The sequence below is a fragment of the Talpa europaea genome (genome assembly GCF_964194135.1).
Source record: "Talpa europaea genome assembly, chromosome: 4".
In the NCBI taxonomy this organism is placed as follows: domain Eukaryota; kingdom Metazoa; phylum Chordata; class Mammalia; order Eulipotyphla; family Talpidae; genus Talpa; species Talpa europaea.
Window position 1 is genome coordinate 21737978 of NC_140070.1, and position 23216 is coordinate 21761193.

Below are 23216 nucleotides of genomic sequence, written 5' to 3' on the forward strand. Positions count from 1 at the left end.
TGAGAAATGTACAGAGAAGGCACTATTTTGGCACTAGCAAAAAGAACAGATAATCCCCGCCCTCCAAAAAATTCACCATAATCATGTGACTCTTAATATTCCATGATGTATACGCTAAACGCAGTCCCTTGAGGTCCTGTGGAAATTTCATTTTTGGTGTTAACTAGCAGAGGATGAAGCACATCAGGAGAACATCACAGGGAGGATGGAATCCTGGCACTTTATTGTGTGATTTGTAATCATGAAATATGTCCTGACAAGAGCAAAGAAGATTAACCTGCCCCCACTGGCATTATCAGTATTGGGGAGCCATTACTTTTTCTTATTCTCCCCACGAAGCACTTAAACAAATTTTGAAAATAATTTGGCAAATGTAGATTCTAATTCAAAATATTTTAACTAGTTGTAAACATCCAGGACCTAAAACATTTTTGGCTAATATTTAAAGAAAGAAAATTAAAATGAAATCTTTACTCAGAAAAATTAAAAGAATGCTTATCTTTGAAAGGTAGATAATTCTGAAACAGGTATTTTCTATCAATTATGGTTGGTAATAGTAAAGTTTTATATATGTCAACATTAGCTTTTCTTTATTACATGTCCTAAATTAGGTTATGGATAGTTTTCTTAATGTTTCTCTCTGGGGAATATGTGATTAAGCGGTAATCTGTATTTTAGTATATGTATCAAAATTTCTAAATTTTTCTCATAAATGACTTGAATTTGCAGAGCTACCTTCTTAAATGTAGGATAGGTAGGCATTTATGTGGTCACTCACAAATCTTTTTTTAAGGGTATAAAATAAAGGTTCTGTTATGAGAAGTTTCTCAATGAAAATGGTAATAGTATATTTCCTGATATAAAAAAGAAAAGTAATTTAAGCTGTTTTTATTTAATCACAATGAAAAGAATGTGTATATGGATTTTTTAATTTCTGAAGAGAACGTTATGTAAGTGTGAGTGTCATTGATTACTAGTCAAATTACATTATCTATAAAACATTTTGGTACTCTTAAGAAATAACATTTTGTTCAAAAGTTATACATTAAAATGCAGGTATAGAGAGGTGGTAAGAACTGGTTGATGGATTTTTACTAAAAAAACACATACTTCAAGATGTCAGCAAAGGTGCAACAGAAACAAGTAAACAGAAATAACCTAAAATCCCCCACCCGCACTCCATTTCAGATTATAAAGCACCTGTCAAATGTACTAAAGTTCAGTGATTTCATATTAGAAACATTATAAATATATCTCTTAAAGAATCTATCTATAGAAAATATTGTACATATAAAATTGCTATATATTTCAAAATAGTTTAAAACCTAAATTTTTTGTATAAGCATACCTATCAATAAAAAACATTAATTTTTCTCTGCGTCTGTTGGTTTTAACCCATATAAAGCTCATTATAAACCCACTGGCTTATACACTGACATCTGAAACACACATACCTATCTATAGATATATATATACACTCATGTACATACGAGTACAAATGCGAGTTTTCACAGGAAAATAAACAGCAACTGAACAAAGCATCTTTTTAGAGCTATTTGTGTTTGCAAAGTGTTTCAATGTGGAAAAATAATTTTTAACTAAAATTCTGCTCCTAATTGAACACAATGGGCATGACAATTTTAGCTGCCTATCACATTCTAAACAAAGTTCTTGCTTTTGTTACAGTAAAAGATTCCAATATTCTCAGATGAAATTCTTCATGTTCCCTGTGTGAAGGGCCTTTTCTAGATTGATTATAGAAAAAAAGAGGTTCTCAGCCTACTGTTACAACAGCAAGGACTTATGATTATGACCATAGTCCTTTGCTTATCCTCTCTGATAAATGATGCAGCTTGAAAGGCAATTCTGAATTCAGATTTTACCAGGTGCACCCTGGGAACTGGAATGTCAGTCATGGGCTTGGTGTCAGGATGCTAGCACTATAGGTCAGAAACTCTGGCTTTGATCTGTTTATTTTATATTTAATTACAATCAATTTTTCATTAGACCAAACTATTGCAACTTGTTTTTTAATGGCATCAATAAAGTAATTGATCACTCGGAAGAGTTCTCAGAAAACTAGTGTTTTCTTTGCCTTTGGATTAAGCTGGTCAACTAATATGCATGATAAGGCTCATCCTGGGAATGTAGCCCATATATAAATGTTTAGACACTAACCTCATCTAGTGAACTATTTAATTATGTCAGAAAAATAATTCATGAGACGCAAAACATACTGCAGATAGTTGACTATTAGAGAACCCTATAAAGTAAAATATACTAATTAGAGAATCATAGATATAAAAATTTATTTATGTAAAAGTTTCTATATTTATATTACAATTTGGTTCATATGTAACTTGAATTTTTAAATGGTCATTTAAAAATTTATGCTAAATATTTTATTCCCCAGCCACTGATGGGCTGTTATATAATACTAGAGCTTGTATTAATAGCTTAAGTGTGATTATTTAAAAAATAAATGAAATAAAAAGTGCTGAACAATTTATGGGACATGGGAAAACATTCCTAAATTTATGGAATGGGGTTAAAAATCCCTAAATGTCTCCAAAAGAAATATCAAAAGCAAATTAGATCTAAACCCCTCAACTTGGGCCAAGTGCTCGGTAATATCTGAATAGGCACTTTAAAATCAGAAAAGGGGAATTTTCTCATCTGTATCCATTTATTCTCTTTTGCATATAGTAAAGACAACATTTGCTACCACAGCCCCTCATAGCTAGGACAAGACAAAACAATAATAGAAACAAAGGAGTGAATTCTGTGCCTGATGAAGTTAAAAAAAAAATGGAACTATGATTAGTTATTAAATTTGAGGTTAAGTCTGAGTCAGCCTGCCAATTGTGTAACAAGAGAGAATCTATTGGTTTACGTAAGTGACTTTAGAGTAAGGATGTGAGGTTCTACTTATCCAAGCATATGTCTAACTCTGATCTTCAAACATATCCTTATCATTGCCACTCACTTATGCTTTCCAACTCTGGGGACCACCTTTACTTTCCAGCACAAAGGGTCTCAGGTAGCTCATACCACCTCTCTCAAGCCTTGGATTGAGCTGAGGGTGTACAGCATTCACAGCAGGTGAAGGACCACCGCTCTCCAGGAGGACAGGTACCTGGTGATGCAGAATGTCACTCCACTTCCATGCCCTGCATGGCACCACAGCCACAAACACATTGATTGGTTAAAGTTTCAGCAAACTGTCATACCTCATAGAAAAAATAAATCTGTACTAAACTCACTCCTCTTACTGCTGACCAGTGAATGATACCATGATGGGTACTTACATTTTGAATATGCCCTAAATGGACATTAATGAACCCTAATAAGGAAAAGCAACAGGTATTTAAATCCCCAGCTGCATCAGGCACATACAGAACACTTCTCCCTTCAGTGATTACCTCCATTTCAGTTTGTGCAGTAGATGCCACCAATTAATGACAACACCAGGGAAATGTAATGCAATGAGAGTAAACGACCAACAACTTCTAACATTCACATTCCCCAACACATACACACACACATACACATACACTCTCATTTGGAGATAACCCTCACTGAGGAGAGAGCTCAGGAGGTTTCTCCAGGCACATAATTCACCATCGGAGGCAGTGCTGTCCAGGTGAAGAAGTATAAATTAGGGTGAACTCTGTCTGCAGCGGACCCACGAAAGCCATGATGACGACACCCTGTCATGGTTGCTCCGTGGAGGATGTGCTCATGAAGAACTGGGCCAGTAAGCACTAGCACTCGCTTGTCTTTTCATGGAATATGAATGGTAAACTGAGGTTTCTTGGGTGAAGGTCATCTGCTGGAATGGCAGATTTTTCCTCTGTGGCTGTATTGATGTTGTCCGCGTAAGTATCTTCATCGTCGTCTTCATCTCTTGGATTGCCCTCCAGGCTGTGTCTAATGCCGTAAGTAAAGTAAATCAGGAAACCTTTGGCAGAAAAAAGAAGTCAATGTTTTAGGTGAATCAGAAGATGACCGAATATGGAAAATGTAATACAGAACTTCACAGGGCTTCCTCCCTCTTCTCTTTCTGTGTGGTTTTAGAAGAATGACATGCCAATACAGGCGACTCCACAGAGGGTCTCCGTGAGAGATGTCTCCCCAGCAGAATGAACTTCCTCGCTATTCACACTCAACCTTTATAGGCTGCATGCTTCTCTCAATAAGTATTTTTCAGACAATATTGATGTAGAAAAAATATTTACCTTCTCAAAACACATTACACTTTAAACAAAAGGGTTTGTTTGCCCTTTAAACAAAAGGGTATGTGGGCTATAGTCTCAAATCACAACCCAACTACAGAGGTGGATTATCTAAATCAGGGTCAGATTTTTTTTTTTAATAGAGGCATGTTTTATTTATTTATTTATTTGTTTGTTTTGTTTATACAAGCACTGGGTACAGTCAGAAGCGCAGGAGGGTGAGAGAATTCACCAGAGCCAGAGCAGGGAGCAGAGCAGGCAGAAGGACCGAAGGACACTGCTGAGGGGAGCAGCGGGCGGCAGGAGAGGTCTGCGCGCCATGTGGGACCCTCCTCCGGTGGCCGGGGAGCAGCCAGGGATCGAACCGGCGCCGCAGGAGCTGTGGGCAGCTTCGCAACCCAGCACTCAACCACTGCGCCACGGGGGAGGCCCAGGGTCAGATATTTTGGAAGGCCTGTCCTGGGTTAACAACGGGGACATGGGTGTGATTTACGTACATTACTGTCACCAGGAGAGGCAAAATAACTGTGTACAGAGGAGCTGTTTATTTACGGCCACGTCAACTGCTTGGGGATAGAAGGACATATTTTATTTTATTTTGCTTGTGGGGAGTTATTTATTTACTTATGAAGCACCATTGTTTAACATCATTATGATTATTTTGACAACACAGTATTTCTCCATTTAGTTCTCCACCAGAGCCCTTGTATTCTGGTCTCATGCCTCCCCCTCTCCCTAAGTTTTTCCTTCCTTTCCTGGATGCCTCAGATCTACAGTTACTTTACAAATATTGATTTTATAGTTTGTTTTTGTTTGATCCTTTGTTTGGTTTCTCTATAGTCCACATATGTGTGACAACATCCAGTACTTATCTTTCTCTAGAAGGAAGTATTTTAAGTACCCTCATGAGAGAGTTTATAGCTTATATAAAGACATTTTATTCTTTTAGTTCTATTTCAGAAAACTGGTTGCAAGCTTTGGGCTGATGTGAAATGAATTATAATTTTCCCCTTTTAAATAATGCAAAGTAAACTACCAATTAGTGTTTTGGCATGTCCAATTTTTAGGAACAATTTTATTTTCTCTCATGTCCTCAGAATTGAAGATTCACCCTTCCTATCCTCAGATAGGTACTATTATCACTGCCATCTTATCAAGAAACTGAGGCAGAAAAACAGGGAGGTCACTTGGCCTAGGCCATATGGCTAATATATGATAGGGGGGATTCAAACACAGAGGTCTGGCTTTGCCGGTCAAACTTTTACTAAGAACAAAAACTGAAACCACAGTGAGCTAATGTCTGAGGAAAGAAGCAGGGATTTGAGGAAAGGCAGGAATGTAGAGAATCTCTCCACCTGACTGGAAAGAAAGTTCTTGATTTCAGAGTAGGGAAGTGAGTTCTACTGTCCTTGTACCCTGAGGATTTGACTCAGCTCCTTGACAGCACCTGGGAGGTGGCAGGACCCCAGAAAAAAGGCCGAGGGCATGGTGGAGTAGCAGGTGATTCTTACCAGGACCCTGGCCTTGAAGGAACAGAGCCACAGGCAAGAAGTAGCCACAGTGACAGAGCAAGAGGGAGCAACCTAACCTACCTGTATAGACTAGTAACCTTTGACCCAAGGCACACCCTCCCCCCACATCAATTCCCCCACTTTATGGGAAAGATTCCTTCCCCTGAAATATGGGGAAGATTCTAATGTGGATGGCGGCAGGCAAAACCGAGGTTAAATCTCCCATCAACTCAAGTGGTTTGGCAGCTTGGAACTGAAATTAATTTATAGTCAAAGTAAATGCTTACTTATACACAAGTAAGTTAGACTCATTCTTATTAAGCCACTGCAAGGACTATCAAAAAGCATAAATTCTTAAACTCTTCAGGCCAACAAAACCAGTAGATTTAACTCAATCTTCACTGCTTCATCCTAGACATTTCATCTTACATTTTCCAAGGCAGTTGGTGCTCAGTGTTTTAGCTTTATCTTTACTTTTTTAAGTGTTTTAGTTTACTTTGACTATAATTTAATTTAATCAACTCTTCATTTCTACCTCAATTTTCACATGGGAAACTGAAGGCATTACAATGAAAAGCAACACAGCATACAGAAAACAGTAAGCTTGCTTAATGCTATTTAATGGTAAACTCTATCCCAAGACTGTGAAGAAATTCAGATATCAGAAAAGAAATTCCTTACTATTAACTCATTCAATATTGTCTCCAGAAATTCAAGGTACCTCAGAAATAGCTCGCTTTGGAATCAGAAAATGACTGGAAAATCAGGAAATGGTTTCAGGCTGCCATTTACAAGTTAGATTCCTTTGACTCTTTGACGTTTCATTTTTTTCACCCATGAAAAGTTGGAGAAAACAGAGTCCACAGGACTTTACAGGGTTAGTGGAAAAACCAAATAAGAAAACGTACCTGAAGACACCTGGAAAAAAAGTACTCAGGTGTTCAAAGAACTGGGAAAGGAAAAAACTGAAAAAAGCCTTTACTGCCAAGAAGGGGGAGAGACTGCACTTCTCTTACCACAGTGTACAAAGTAGGAAAAGGGAGCCACATGTCAGAAACCAGAACATTAAAAGACTCACCAAGCGCCATCCAAATGCTGAATCTGATCCAAGTGTCTGCACTCAACTGGACCATCAAATAAATGTTTACCAGGATGCTGAAGGCTGGCAAAAATGGTAAGAATGGAACCTAGGTGGGGGAAAATTTTCTTAAGTAAACTTCTATTTTGAAAGCATATTCCACAAATTATCTCCAAATGGTGACAACGAATTTGACATTTTCACACAGTGTCAGTAAATTTATATTCTTATAAAAAGGTCAAATAAAATCCTCTAGATGATAGTAAAAGGAGCATCAAAATTTATACTATTTATCCAGCCCACTAACATCACATCATCAGCAAGATACAATTAACCCTTGGGCTTAGTTTAGCTTAGGGCTCACTGGTGTAGCTGAGGGGCACCAGCAAGGACATGCCTCTAGAACTCTGGACACACATGGTCCCAGGGATCCTCTGGAAACCCTCTTTAAGCTGAAACCTGTTTTTTGTTTGAATGGGTCAGGATGATTTCATTTGCAGTAGAAGGGCTTTTGGTGGAAATAATCATCTTGCATTTCTACAAATAAAATATTCTAGTTATCCTTAAGATACTATACATTATTTGACAAGAAACTGACTTGCTATTATATAATGCTTTGACAGGAGCATAATTCAAGCTTTTGAAAAGGAGAGTGAGACAGCCAATGCAGGGAAAATGCTTATGACAAAAAGGAACATTTCAGACTGTGGCACTGTGTGCATGGTTAACTTGATCACAAGTATTTTATTCCTTTCTTTTTTTAAAGAAACAACTCACACACATAACATTCATGAGAAAATGTACCTAATGTTTAGGGTGACTCATCCTTATGACACATACCATAAAAGCTACTTTTTGCTGGTTCTGGGGTTGTCTCCAAATGATGAGAACAATACCAATGCAGAGAACAAGAAACAGCACGAGAAGAGCAAGGCTCCAGGCCTCCAGTTTGGCAATCGCACGCACCCCGTAAGTGGTCAAAATACTCAGGCCCAGGACAAGAAATGCTGCAAAGATAATGAGCATGTAAAAGAGAATCAGTACACACGCTTCACTGAGGATCCTCGGCTCAAACATGTCTATTCGGTTAAGACATAAAATTACATTTCAACTTTGCTAAATACAGGGATTATTCATTTTCATCCTGGGAAGAAATGGCAGCTCTCGCTGACCGAAAAAACAGTGCTTGCTCAATCAGGACTGCCTCCTGCATAGAAGTCAGCCCTCCTGACACGACCGTCACACTTTCTGCCCATGTGCCAGGCAGGTCCTCATCTGCTACAGTCTCAGGTTAGGTCACAAGAGTGGATGGGGACTCTGTCAGGGGTGACTATCTCCCCTTTTCAAAACGGAGGGAGTGAGTCTACCCATTTTTATCTCTTGTAAATACTGATTGTTCATGTAAACACATAATATACGAGCTGCATCATTTCTATTTTGGAGCGTGACGTCACCCACCCTTTCTCTGACTGTCAAATCTGTATCAGGTGTCCTTTCTCTCAGAGAAACCTCTTCCCTTAACTTGTCACCAATAATCCTGTTCTGAAAAGCCCACAGGCAGCAAAGCCATCTCTCTTGTTCTCCTAAGTGCTCAGTAGAGCTCCTGGCACAAAGATGTTGCTTAATAATTGTTGAATGATCACCTAACTGTGGGTGAGCAAATAAGGATTTTCTATATTGCTTCCCAGTCCCATCACAGCTGGTGGACTTGATCTGAAGCTTCATGCAGGAAGCACCCTAAACTAATGAAATGTACCAGCTCTGTGCCTGTACCATCTCACCTTAGGGAAGTCTTCCTTTCATCTCTAACTACCAAGACACGATCAATTTATCCTGCTAATTTAAAGATGATCCCATTGACTAGTGACTGTTGAGTGGAATTTCAGGACTTGAGCTAGTTGTTAACATAGTCTCGGGCGATAGGCAGCCTCTTTAGTGCTTTTTTCACAGCAGACCTGCACACATCTGCTGGCTCTTTCCAATGGACGCAGTGAGGACTTACCAAGGAATCCTACCAGAAAGCTCACGAGAGAAGCTGACTGTTTTGTAGGTAGAGTGGAGTGGCTAAAGAGGGCCCACAGGCTGAAGCCCTGTCCTTGCAGCATTGTGACCTGGGACTCGCTTTTTGAGGCTGCACCGGCACATGATCCCAGAGCTTCTTTCTCAGAAGAAAACTTGGGCTGCTCATAAGATAAGCCAGGCTGGTACCTATGGCCAAATAAATGTCTGTGTTATTCTTAAATAGATATTTGGTGCATGACATAAGCACCTAACCTCTAAGTGGGCATCTTACAAGTCACAATTATGCAGTAAATCAACATGTCTCCTGACACCAGCCCCAGAGCAGGCCAAGTCAGTCCACAAACCTGTTCAACAAAATGTCTGCAACAACTCTGAATATTCTGATAGGCACTTAATTAGTCATATATGAGGAGCAGAAGAGAGCTACATTTTAAAGTGAGGCAATTGTGATTATAGGATAATCATTCTGAAAGTACCCACATCCATTGGAAAAGTGATGCACAAAAATAGCATAGAAACCAGTTAAATATCAGCTCCAGAACAATAGTCTTTTTGGTGGGCATTCAAGGCCTCATTACAATCTTCCTCCCTGATTTTATTTCTCCCACTTTCCTGAGTTCTCTAGTTTAACCCAGACTAGCTCAGGCCAGCCCTGTTGCCACCTCCCAAGCCCATGCACGCCATTCCCTTTCTGATTTTATCCTTTTCCTCTCCAGCCTGCATCAAGCTATAAGCCTGCTTTACCTTCCAGTATCAGTCCAGTCTCCCCAGTATGGTCTCTTTTTCTCTAAGCCACCATTATTTATATTTAAAAGTAATATTTTCTTCCATATAAAGAGAAATAGGCTCAAGAAAATATACACAAAAGCATACAAAAGAAAATCAAAACCACCCATAATACTATTACCCAGTATTACTCAGTTAGCATTTTGGTATAATTTCAGCTGGGCATAAAAGAATATCTGTATATATAAATGAAAAAATGGATTTCTTTTTCATGTAAATCTGTTGTTATTTATATAAATTCAGATGCTACATAGAGTTTTGCCTCCTGAAGCGGGTATATTTCTCCATATAATTAAAAATCATTTTATTCGCTGTCTAGGAGGTTACCAAATAAATGTTCCCTCAAGTATTTTAACCATTCTCCTATTTGATATTCAGGCTAGTTCAAGTTTTCCACTAATTTAAGTGGCTTTTTCCATGAACATCCTTTACATATGTCTGTGTGTGCCTCGGATTAAAAACTGTAGTATTTTTATTTCTTTTCTATGTACAGTATTTTTAAGTGTCGTTAGACATTATTAGAACTTGCTGTTCTGAGACTGAGACTAGGCCAACCTGTCCCTAATCATCAAGTGTATTTGAATCTGTGCTAGGGATCAAGTATGCTCTTCATGGTCTACATTGCTGACTTTTCACAGCCCCATTCCTGCCTCAGTGAGACTGCAAGCTCCTTGAAAGTAAGGAAGGTGAGCCCTGTTCTTTGTCCACATGACACCCTTCAGAATCATCTGGTAACAAGGACAACTCACCTGAGAATGAGAACACAGGCTGCAACCAGAGAGTAGGCCAGCAGTGTGCCAATGGACATCATGTCCACGAGAGCCTTAAGGTCAAAAAGAAAGGCCATCACAGCTGGAGGGGAGAGACAAGAACAGTCAAGAACAGAGCTATGAAGAAACTCCCTCGGCTGACAACTTCAAGTGAGAGACGAATGGCTGGCAATTTTTTTTGCTTGGTTTATTGACTAGTGCCAATGAGAAGTCAAATAAGGTATAGGAAATATATTTCTCACAATAAGACAGTTAATAAGACGTATTTTAGGTTATACAAATGCCTAATAAACCTTCCAAAACCCATAGTACAAAACACAACTACTTTGATTACATAAAATACTAGCCTGACCAAGAGAGTAAAAATATTACATAAAAAACTCTCCTTTGATATTTTCCAAGAAAAAACATTGTTAAGAAGCACTGGGCTAGCTCTTTTCTAAAAATTTAAAAATTTTGAATTTTAAAATTCAAAGAACTTTTGTTATAGATGTTTCATATTATTTGAATTTTCATCAGCATTGTGACATATATAAACTAAAATAATTTCTGATAGAGGCTAAATTCTACTCTGATTAAAACTATAAGTTCTTAGAAGATTGATTAGATTTAAGAGATGAATCTATGATCCTGCAGTCAAATCCCAAAAATGTTAAGAGACAAAACATACTTCCTGTAGTGGAAGAGACAACTTATACTTAGCAATTTCCTAATTCATTAAAACATTAAAAATTGGTAACATTAACTTGAATTTCTGACAAAGTTGTTCCTATCACAGTAGCACACCAATGAAAGTCTGAGTCTCAACAAAATTATCACTTTGGTTTGAATTTTTGCTACCAACTTATATGGTGTTTTTGCTACTGAGCTTAATTTATCTTTCATTTAAGTAGACAGGGAATTATTTAGGTTCAGCTAAATAAATTGGCCAATATTTGACTGTTGACTAAAACCTCAGCAATTTCATGTGACTTGACCTAAAGGACTATAAGCCTCATTCACTGACAAAATTACGTAGCAAGGTTGTAACTACTAGGCAGAAACGGAGTTCCACCTAAACTCACATCACCAGGCAAGAAAGGATACATTTTTTTTAAAATTATGACTACAATGTAGAATACTACTAGGCAAGATTTTGCTGGAAAATATTTTTATGGGGTAAATAAGATACACTATCCCTTGTCAAGATTTTAAAAATATCTTTAATCTAATACACTGTTTAATGATAAAAATAGACCATCCAATGTAACCTTTAGACAAATGCTTCCTGACTTCGGAAAAATCCCAAATTATACATAATAGCACATTAGCATTCTCCAACCTAATATCCCAGTGATTCAGGGCCTCACTAAAATTACCATTTTGGTTTGAATTTCTGCTACCAATATCATTTATCATTTTATCTGTAAAGCTTCCTAGAGTCTCTTGTTTCCCATAACAGGACCTTATTTGAGGCAATTCTATCTGCAGAATCTCTCTGAAATTTGCTACATGGAAAAAGTATCTGGCCAAACACATTTTACATGGAAATCATAGCATGCCAAAAGGCAGGCATCTGGAGTTTCTGAAGTGACTTAAATACCAAAATCATTGAAAAGAAAACATCTATCAGAAATGGGGTTTCTGAAGACTTGGTGTTAGCAGCTCTTGGAAACCATCATGGCCCACCATGATGGGGATATCCACCCTCCTGAGATCAGTGATTACAATGGCCAAATATAAAGTACTTTTGACATTTCTCATACTTAATTGAGAATGGGCAAACTTCAGCTTTTCAAAAGTCCTATAGTTTTAGCACTATCCAACTTAAATCTTAGACAAAAAAGAAGACGATAAATCACTTTTAATTAATATTTTAAAAATTACTCTTTAATTAACAGTTTATGCATCAATAATGCAATGAGCTAGTTCATCCATCTGAAAAGCATTAAATACCTATTATATGTGAAGAACAATTACAACCATTTGCACCTTTGTTAGAAGCTCAAAGGGTTAAAAATAATAAAAATACCCCAAAGGGTCAGTTAAGAATGAATTTCAGTAGACCACCACCACCACAATTTTCAGATGTAATCCCAATGCTTATACCCTAATTTATCAGTGATTTTGTTCTTAACTTACATGCACAGCAAGCAGACCCTCTTTGTAAGTCCATGCATGCGCATAAAAATGTTCAAGTCCATTGTTGAAAAAACCTTTGTGTATAAAGCTTACCAGAAATGACCCCTGCAGTCAATGTGGCAGCAACTGGTGACTGCCTCTTACTCACTCTGGCAAGAAATCTAAACAGTAAGCCATCCCGGGCCATGGCAAACAGAATTCGGGGTAAAGGAAACATAGAGCCCAGAAGACTAGAACAGAAAAATTCATAATTCACAAGTGAGTTATTACAAGTACTGTCTAGACAGGTATATACAGGTAAACACTGGACACACCATGTACAGAACCTATGCCAAAATATTTCAAAATAGGAAACATTCACAAAAAAAGTGACTAGCCTTTATGTAAGTCAAATCAGAAAGCAACAAACTTGTCATTCTTTCCCCAGAATTCTAGATGAAAAACCATCCCCCTTTGCTTAATAGAAGTCAGTTCTCTCTCACCTGCCACTGCACCCGATGATAAAGTAGCAATTATTGGTGTCTTCGTTTTGGAATTGATTTGAGCTAGACATTTGAAAAGCAACCCATCCTCCGCCATAGCATAGATTACACGAGGCATTGGAAAAATGGATCCAAGAAGACTGAATAAAAAGCAAACACATGCAGTATAGCAAACACATTCATGCAAAATTATATTCCAGAATTGACATGAAATGATTGTATAAAACTGAGTCATAGCTGTGATTATGAAGTTGTATTATTTTTTTAAATTTAAATTGGGTATTAAAATATTTGCCAATATTTACCATTGGGCTACTTATTATCCTGTTACAGATATCTACCCAGCAAAATTATCAGACTAAAAGCAATATTACAACTGTTTGTGCATGCCCACAATTATTAGTTAATTAAAAGTAATTAAGACATTTCCCAAAATCCCAAATAAAATATATCATTAAGATATTTTAGTGGCAATAACTCAGAAAATAAAACCCCCAAGCTGGCATAGATTAACTTAAAGTAGAGATTAACTGTATTATTTCAAAGTACAGTCAATTTACTCGATAATTATATATAATTTTTATATTTAATGTACCATTTTTTTCTCATATAGTCTGATCTTGGATCAATTTAATAATTTTCAGTATAAGATAATCAAGGTAGAGAAAGGGAAAAAATCAACCAACTCATGATAAATTTAGTAGACAGAAAGAGTTGTAATTAAAAGTAAGTAACAGGAAAGTTCAGGAAAACAATTTTTACTTCAGGTGTTTTGAATTACTTGTGTATTTACTGGCTGCACCATTCCATACATGACTCAGTTGTGAGCTATAACAATTTAAGATAAAATAAGTAAAATATTTTATTTAAAAAAATTATACTTCTTTGTTTTTTAATGAAGCCGAGTTGAGCTTTGTCACAGATGAATCTTTGTCCATTTCTTCTAAGGTCACAGTGTTACAATATCTTCACAATCCAGGTTTTTTAAACTATTTGAAATTATTTAGAATAAACCTTAACACCAGCAGATAGCTGAAAATCCAATGGGGGTAATTTCTAACTGTTCCTTAATATTGTCTTGAGAAGAAAAATAAGAAGGGTTTTGAGAGGGGAAAAGCTAGGCTGACAAGTTAAAGTTCTTTTTCCAATTTCCAGTTTTGGGAAAATTATTTTCATTTAAAAAATTAGTGGGCCTCCCCAGTGGTGCAGAGATTGAGCGCTGGGCTGCGAAGCTGCCCGCAGCCTCTGTAGCGCGGGTTCGATCCCTGGCTGCCGGCGAGGGCCCCACATGGCACGCAGACCTCTCCTGCCACCCGCTGCTCCCCTCAGCAGCGTATTTCATCAGTCTGCCTGTTCTGTTCCCCGCTCTGTCTCTGGTGAATCCTCTCACCCTCCCACACATTTGGCCTGTACCATGGTTCTTGTATGCATGAATAAATAAATCTTTAAAAAAAAATTAGCAATCAGGCAAAAAGAGTAATTTCTCTTTGTAAGAATGCTGTACTCTATCGCACAGTATAAAACTAGAATGAAATACTTTATGAATGAAAAATGTTAATTTGAAATATGAGTAACTCAGAATCCAGAAAACAAGAAACTACGAAAATCTGAACACTTGAAATTCAATTATCCTTCTTTTTTCACATAGATATGTTTTTCCACCATTAATTTTAACATGGTAATTTCTATTTTTAGATTAATTTCACTCTCTCCTGTGATTAGAGAAAAAGTTAGTGTTTCACAGAAAGAGGTATATTATGTTTAACAATACCATAGCATACAGCTTCCACTCCTACAGACCTGATATTACTTTAAAAGTCTATAGAAGGTCACCCCTGGTGGCACAGGTGGTTGAGCACCGTGCTGTGAAGCTGTCTGCAGCCTCTGCAGCACCAGTTCAATCCTGGCCAGCCAGCGAGGGTCCCACATGGCATGGCAGACCTCTCCTGTCTCACCTGCTGCTCCCCTCAGCAGTGTATTTCGTCAGTCTGCCTGTTCTGTTCCCTGGCACTGGTGAATCCTCTCACCCTCCCATGCATCTGGGCTGTACCCTGGTTCTTGTGTAAAATAAATAAATTAATCTTTAAAAAAAAAAAGGCTATAGAAAATGTCAAGCCTGCACATAAGGTCATGGATTGTTCACAACACTGCAAGTCACAGCACAGGCAGCAAGGAAACACTGGTGTAAGCATCCTGAAGTTGTGTAGTATTTGTGTACCAAAACTGTATATATTTCTATGGAAGCATATACCATCATTATCTTGACAAACTGATGCTTAAGTGATTTTATCACTTAAGATTTTTATATAGCAATTCTGGGCAAACTTTCAGAGACTGTGTGCTTGCATAATATCTTCCTTAATTAGGATTATTTTAAAAACATGCAAAAACAATTCTTTAGAAACTGCCCACACTTGGTAGTAATCCACACAGTCCCTGCCCCAGCAGCAATGCAACATACCTTGTTGACAAAGCACAGAGGGAGCCTGCAGCAACGACATATTTGGCAGGGCCCCATCCAACATACTCAAATGCTACTGGAAGGGGGCTTTTTTCATCCAGGAGGTAGTATGGCATCATAAGTGTCAAAGCAGCAGAGACCCCAAAATAGGCCATAAAGCAAACAAGTAAAGAGGTCACAATTCCAATAGGAATAGCTTTCTGAGGATTCCGAACTTCTTCACCTAAGGAAAGATAAACAGAAGGTTTGCATGTTTAATAAAACAGTAATAGGTAAAACATTAATTTTTCTTCTCCTCCATGGTAATTCTACTCTGCTTTTGTCTCATCTGTTTCCATAAAGTGACCTATCTATTCTACAAGAATTTTTCTCTCTTCTTAAGGGTACTTTAATGTTACCTAAAAATCCAACCCCAGATATAAAAATACATGCTATGCCAGCACTATTAAGTGTTTAGGGATAGAATAGCAATCTTAATTCATTGCAAAAATGCTTCCTCCACAAAGATTAAATGACTACATGGCATTCTGTATATCCTTAAATATGAAGTCTTCAGATAAACTTCCATTTATAGATGAATCCAATCCACTCATATTTATATTAAACTCTAGTTTCATAAAAAATAGCATACTTTAGGTCCTTCTAATAAGTGCTAGCATTTGAAGCACCCAAAACACAGTCAATTATAAAGTCATAGAATAATGTAAATAGAAGGACATAGAAAATGATATAGGTTTGTTGTACAGGATAAAGAAAAAAGAATTACCACAGTATATTTTGTCCTGTGAAAAAGGCTGCATTTAAGAGCTTGATCATCATTTGTTACTCATTGTGATAGTACTTCCAGATAGAAGGTTGAAGATAGTAATTATGACCAATATTTATTAAATATTTAACAACTTGAAAATATTTTTCATATTATACATCTTAGAGAAATATATATGTCTAAAATGTACATAAATATATAGATATATAGATATATGTATTATTTCTACACATACTCATATATAACCAACATCTGAGGGGTGGGTACTATTCTCTAATTTTACCAATATTGAAACTAAGACTCTGAAAGTTTCACCAAGTTTCTTTTTTATCATAGAAAGCAATTGTCACAGCTGGGTCTGGAACCAGCCTTTATTATCCCAAATCCCATTCTCTTTTTCTTGATCCTCTGTTGCTACCCAATGGTGCTCATGTGGTACAAGGGATATCTTTTTCTTCCACATTGAGCCAAGACTGCTCTTACCAGTTGTTGCAATGCAGTCAAATCCCACAAAAGCATAAAAACAGGTTGCAGCCCCAGCCAATGTTCCTGCCAGACCATAAGGCATAAAGCCACCAGCTCCATAGATACTGGTTCCATTTTCAGAAGGCGGCTCCCTAAGGAACAGAACAAGCATGAGGTGGAATCATTTTCATAAAAACTCTTTCTTTTGGTGATTTATCTCAAACGCATCTGAAGACTTGTATTCGTCAGCTCTTTGAAGCTGACATATGTGAAAGTAAAAGTAAACCCAGCTCTCATGTTGTCCCTAATTGTGGTGATGTCCCCAACAACGGCAGCCTCTCTGGACACCAACACTCAATTGGAGGCTGAGCAATAGCATAAGAAGGAGGCTCAGTGTGTGGAGATTTCTGGACCTACTAAACATAGAGCTTCCATATGATCCAGCAATTCCACTCCTAGGTATTTACCCAAAGGACACAGAAACATCAATTCCAAAGAGCACCTGCACCCCTATGTTTATAGCAGCACTGTTTACAATAGCTAAGCTTTGGAAACAGCCCAAATGCCCAAAAATAGATGACTGGATCAAGAAGATGTGTTACATATATACCATGGAATATTACTCAGCATTCAAAAAAGATAAACACATGCAATTTGCAGCAACATGGATGGCGCTGGAAGGGATCATGCTCAGCGAAATAAGCCAGAAAGAAAAAGAAAAATACCGGATGGTCTCACTCATAGCAGGAATCTAGAAAACTTAAATAAGGGACCAGGAAAATGAATAACTATAAGAAAATGAAAATCAAAATCAACAAAAAACTATGAACCAGAGACACTTTTTGGGGGGTGGGGGGCGGGAGGGGAGGGATTGGGGTCAGAATGGGGGGGGTTGCATTTGTATGGGGAATATAAAAATAAAATTTATTATTTAAAAAAAAAAAAAAGAATTCCAGGGGAAAAAAAAAAAAAAGAAGGAGGCTCAGGTCCACCCTGACTGGACTCAGTCAGGACTCTGACAGTAGAGACTCCAATTATGGGCCATGATCTGACACAAAAATGAGAATCTTCCCTTCTCATGCAGAGCTGGGCAGACTACACATTCTAAATATTTACCATGAAGACACTTGAAAAAGTGAAGTAAATTCTCTAGGCCTGATTAATATTATTGAAGTTTAATATCTCACTACATGTTTAAAAATGGATGACACCAGAGAATATGAATTTTTTGCCTCATCAAAATGATTACAAATAGTATCTGTAAAGGGAAACATAGCTCTACCTCACTCCATGTGACAGATATTTTTGTAACCTTATTTATAGACACAAAGGGACATGATGCTTAAAGAAATCTTAGGATAACATCTTTTGCATGTAATTATTATTAATTTAATGTTTGAGACAATCAGGTTTAAAATGAAATGCATGGACAATTCTACTTTAGGCAACCAATAATATTCTCTATAGAGCAAGACCTGAAAATTACTACAAGACTTTAAGAATACAATGAAACCAAATAATGGTTCCAAAGGAAGAACTAAAGGATGCAGTTTTAAAAATACTCACTGCTATTTAAAGATGGCAAAAGTTTGGGAGAAAAAACTATTCTGCCAATGGTTACGCTCTTCTTTCAATTTCCCTAAACCTAGAACAGAGCCTGAGTTGGGAGCCAGCAGTTGCATGGCTAAGAGTTGCCCACAGCTGAGCATGCCTGTGCATTTGTGCTTGGGGAGCTTGGGAAGAAGAACAGCCCTCGGAAAGGTTTTAGAAGTCTGAGAAACATTGTTCTAGAAGAAAATGTAACACAAGGCAAAAAACAAGCAACCTCAAAATAAGAGCAGAAAAAAATCCAAGTATTTTACCAGGCACTTGCTGAAATATTTTTGAGAAACTCTTCACTTATCTTCCAGTTTGCCACATTTCCTTTCACAAATCCAGCAACCATAACAAAGAGAAGGACCAGAATATTAATAGCTGTAAAGATTTTATTCACCCAAGCAGACTCTTTTACTCCAAAAGATAAGAGACCTATAAGGAAAAAAAAAAGGTATTTTAATTTTACCTAAAGCTTTAGGAAAGGCAATGACATTGCACAGTTATAGGCTTTAGGATATTACTTCACTAGCATTCCAGTATTTAATTTTCATTTTATCCCTTTCTATTGTGAGTTCTAACTCAGTGACCAAAATGTGAAATATTTTCTAAACACAGTCAACTCAGAAGGCAGACTGAGCTCACAGTCAGATTCCAGTTTCTAAGAAATAATTTAGTAACTCTGGCAATGATAGCCAATCAGTAGGCAGAGGTAAAGTAACTTAATTTTAATGGAACACAGTTCCAACAAGCCATTTCAAGGTTAATGGCTGCAAAATTTGAAAGTAATAGCTCAATCATATGTCTGCCTCATATTTACTGAATATGTACACAACATTAATTCTACTGTCAGGCCCAAAATGTAGTTTGTTAAATTGATTCTCATTTTAATAGCTTTCTGATTATAAAATCATTCTGATTATAAAATCATTCTGATTATAAAAACATTCTGATTATAAAATCATTCCATTTCCTATGTAGGTAATTTGGAGATACATAAGTATGAAAGAAGTGAGATCAGCTGTGACCTCCCCTCCAGAATTGTGCACACGTGTGCGCGCGCGCGCACACACACACACACACACACACACACACTCACACACACACATTTCCATGTCAACAAATACATAACCTCATTCTTAGCAAAGACTCTTCCACGATATGGAGATACTCTATTTTAAAACTTTATTCATAGAAAATCAGGCCACTCTCGGTTTCTTACAACTAAAAGCAGCATCGACATAATCATCCTTTTATAATTATCTTTGTATACATTCTAATTATTTCTTTATAATACTTTTCTATAAGGTAATACTGTATGTTAAGGGTATGCACTTTAAGACAAGACCTTTATTAAAATATTCACCCTATTTTTCCTATTGGTTATTTTATTCAAATTATAAGATTTGAAAGGCTAGTGATGTTATAAGCTCTCTGCTGTTCATACATAGCACATTTTTTCCAATTTTCCATTTACTGTCAATCTTAGTATTGATTATATATAAGGTTTTACTATATAAATTTTTCCTTTTAGTTTCTAGTTGTCAAAACATTTTCCTATTATTATAACCAAAACATTCACTGTAGTAGCCTTCCAGTGCTTTCATTATTAGATTTGCCATGTTTCTATTTTTAATCTATGTGATACAAAATATGAATTACAGACCAAAGACAGCTTAGTGTTTTACTACTGGAGAAATGACTGTGAGGAAGTGTTATGCCACATATTTTCTTTTTTCATCCCCATGTCCAAACCACCCATGATCAAATAAGCAAAATTTTCCAGACATGAGGGAAGTTGAATTTCATTCTTCTACCTATATAATCCCAGCAGTTATATTATACAGTAAGGCAACTAACTTGATATAAAGGAAACCTTTAGCTTCTCTAATCTCCTGTTTGTTAAAAATAAACTCACTGATATTGTTCCCTGAGCCTGAGTGGTCTTATAATCATTATCACCTGAGTGAGAATCCACAGTGACCTGTCTTTCCTCTTTGCACTGCTAAGAATTGTCTTTGGCACTCTTTCAGCACTGTTTTAGTTTGATATGCTTCCTTTTCAACTAGGTGCCCACACTATATAAAGGCATAAGAAAGACAAAATCTCTTCAAGAAATAGCATGCCTGAAAATACCCTTACTAATAGCTAACAAGGTGAAATAAGGCCAAAATTATATATGCTTCCTTACTGAAACTTCATTGTCATTCCTGCAAACTTCTAATCAGTATTATAAAATAATATTTCTCATCCTGAGTAAAGAAGCCTTTTATTTAGAAGTGTGACTTCTACCATTCCACACAATTTAGATTCATTTTGGAAATATACTCATTATATATGATAAGGTGGGACTCTAGGCAGCGGCAGGCCCACAGCTCTCCAACAGTAACTCAGATGCACAAATTTGTGCCAAGTCTTGGGAACTTAGGTCCCCAATTCAACAGTGACCTATTTTCCCAGCAAGTTTGGTCTGGCTCAGCATAGGAAGAAGTATAGCTGGGTTTCTTACCTGCTAGAAGCAATATAAGGCACACAGCGAAAAAGTCAGGATATTCTGCAAGACCAGTATAATTCATTTTGAAGTATGTCCCAAAAAACTGACCAATCTGTTTGTTGAGAAGTTCATCAAAGGTACCACTCCACGCTCTTGCAACACTTGAGGTACCTTTCCAAAACAAAGAACAGTCAGACAATACAAGGTCATTGGCGGAAAATTCACATCATAGCAGTTGCTACTCTAGTCTAAAACAAACATGTGTTAGTTCAGAGAACTGATAATTACATAATTACATATAAGTCCCTAACTCAAGCCCCTAACTGCGGAATTAAGTAACTCTAGTTGCATTATCAAACTACAAATTTAAAAAGCAGGTCTTCAAATACAGTAAGAGGTGTATTCAGAGATGAAGCAGAATCCTTGGGTTTTTGCCATTAAAAGGAGATATTTTAGGGACAAGATAAATGAGACACATAGGTGACAGTTGCTAACTTAATGCAAGCCTACAATGGGATCCTAAGGCCTCTGACTCAGAAGAGCTAGATCTAATACTCTATTTGCTTGGACTGATTTTCAAAACATACCTATCACATAAGATAAAATGAGATTCCAGCCAGTGATGAAGGCCCACAATTCTCCAACGGTAACATAAGTGTACAAATATGCAGAGCCAGTCTTGGGGACTCGGGCCCCGAATTCAGCATAGCAAAGGCCTGCCATCACCGAAGCAAGGGCGGCGATGAGGAAGGAAACCACGATACTGGGCCCAGAGTCGGCTTTGGCAACTTCCCCAGCAAGCACGTACACCCCAGCTCCAAGAGTGCTTCCGACCCCCAGGGCTATGAGGTCCATGGTGGACAGGCAACGGCATAATTTGGTATCTTCTAGACTGTCCAGAGTGACAATTTTTCTCCGGATCAGACATCGGGCAAAAGACAGAGCTGCTCTGCAGGGAATCATCTTGAAGAGGGAAACCTGAGGGAGAAAAGGGAGGAGGTGAGAAGCTTGTGTGGAATCATTAGCCCTCAAGATCGGCCCACCTTCTCCACAGTTAGGGCACCTGTATCGTTTTACTTGTTACTAGAGGTGTAGCCCAGAGGGCCTCAAGCCGTGAATTTCTTGGAGTTCACTCATATGGACCTTTTTATTCAGGGTCTGAACAAATGGTTTATTGGGGCCCAGAGGGAGGAAAAGATTTGCCATTTAGGTTGCTACTGTTTTTTTTTTTTAATTAATTTTTTAAAAATTTTATTTTATATATTTTTTTGGCCTCATTTTTCATTTTTGCACAATGTATGCTTTTTCATCTTGGTTAGTCCCCATACAATTCCCACCCCCCTTATTTTGACCATAACCCCTCCTACCCTCCCCCGCTTACCCCAGTGTCTCTGGCTTATGGTTACTACTGTTTTTAAAGATGTGCTCATGGAAATATATTCCAGGAGATGGATCATTTGTACTTGCTATAAGCAAGGGGATGTGAGTTGCCTTATCTTTTCCTTTCTCTCTTTCTTTTTCAATCATACATTCAACTCCTGACATTCTTGAGATTGTGGTAAGAATAGGTCCAAATTGGCATAGTACTCTCTAGCCATCAGACTTAATTCTGCTACTGTCTAAAAGCAGGTTAAAAATGCCATCAATATGTTTTCCACAGCTTAATAAATAATGCATGTCTGTTTTAATTTCCTTGCTTTATTTTAATGAGGAGCCCTTTGAAACTTTTGTAAAAAGCATTACAAAACATGTTTGAATCTTCTAACTATGTATTAAGTATAAATTTATAGTAAGACACACATGCTTATTTATATTAACTTGAAATTTCTAAATAAACTAATACATGCCTATGATGATGAGTTGTTCTTAAAATTTCTAATTTATCTCCTATTAACAAGTGTAATTTATGTTCAGCAGAGTAGGAAATAATTGAGGAATGGGAAATATAATGGTATATGCAACTTATCAGTCAATAAAGTTAAATGTATTTGACTTGTAGAAATTTAAATTTAAATTCATGTTTGCCATTTCTCCTCCAAGGATCTACCTAGGTTCAATGCTATCAATTTCAGTCTCACTACATTCCTTATCAAAAACCTAAACTCATATGATCAGTTTGGTATCTTCTCTGAAAAACTAAGAGCTGTCCATTTGAAAAAAGAAAAAAAAAACAAAAACAAACCCTTGAGCATTTCTCTACACCAATCTCTGTAAAGGTAAACCATTATTAAAAAATATTTCCAGGTAAAAAATGAAGTAAGATAAAATTTTTATACTAAGTCTAAGTGACTAGTTGCTCATGAGAAAAAGACATTCCTGGGATATGATTAATCCAGTTTCATACTAAATCTAGCAGATAAGCCAACTCACTGAACATTGTTCACACATCAGGATAAATGCAAGACCTCAATATTAAGAGCAGCTAATTCAAA

The 23216-nt window shown here is 37.1% G+C and overlaps 1 protein-coding gene across 2 annotated transcripts; it reads right to left on the reverse strand.

Moving 5' to 3' along the window:
• Positions 1-3764: 3764 nt before the first annotated feature.
• Positions 3765-21750, reverse strand: SLC7A2 (solute carrier family 7 member 2; the record flags this gene model as incomplete). 2 transcript variants are annotated; one of them, XM_084231604.1, is made up of 11 exons in its annotated part: positions 3765-3961; positions 6825-6933; positions 7665-7831; positions 8827-9032; positions 10382-10484; positions 13006-13145; positions 15467-15689; positions 16716-16849; positions 18560-18725; positions 20800-20955; positions 21372-21750. In XM_084231604.1, the coding sequence occupies 11 exons, from the start codon at positions 21745-21747 to the stop codon at positions 3765-3767; spliced, it is 1977 nt and encodes a 658-aa protein (XP_084087730.1). The 2 variants fall into 2 exon arrangements, with proteins under 2 accessions (XP_084087730.1, XP_084087729.1); XM_084231603.1 differs by lacking the exon at positions 13006-13145 and adding an exon at positions 12617-12753 and having other exon boundaries at positions 21372-21747.
• Positions 21751-23216: the final 1466 nt, after the last annotated feature.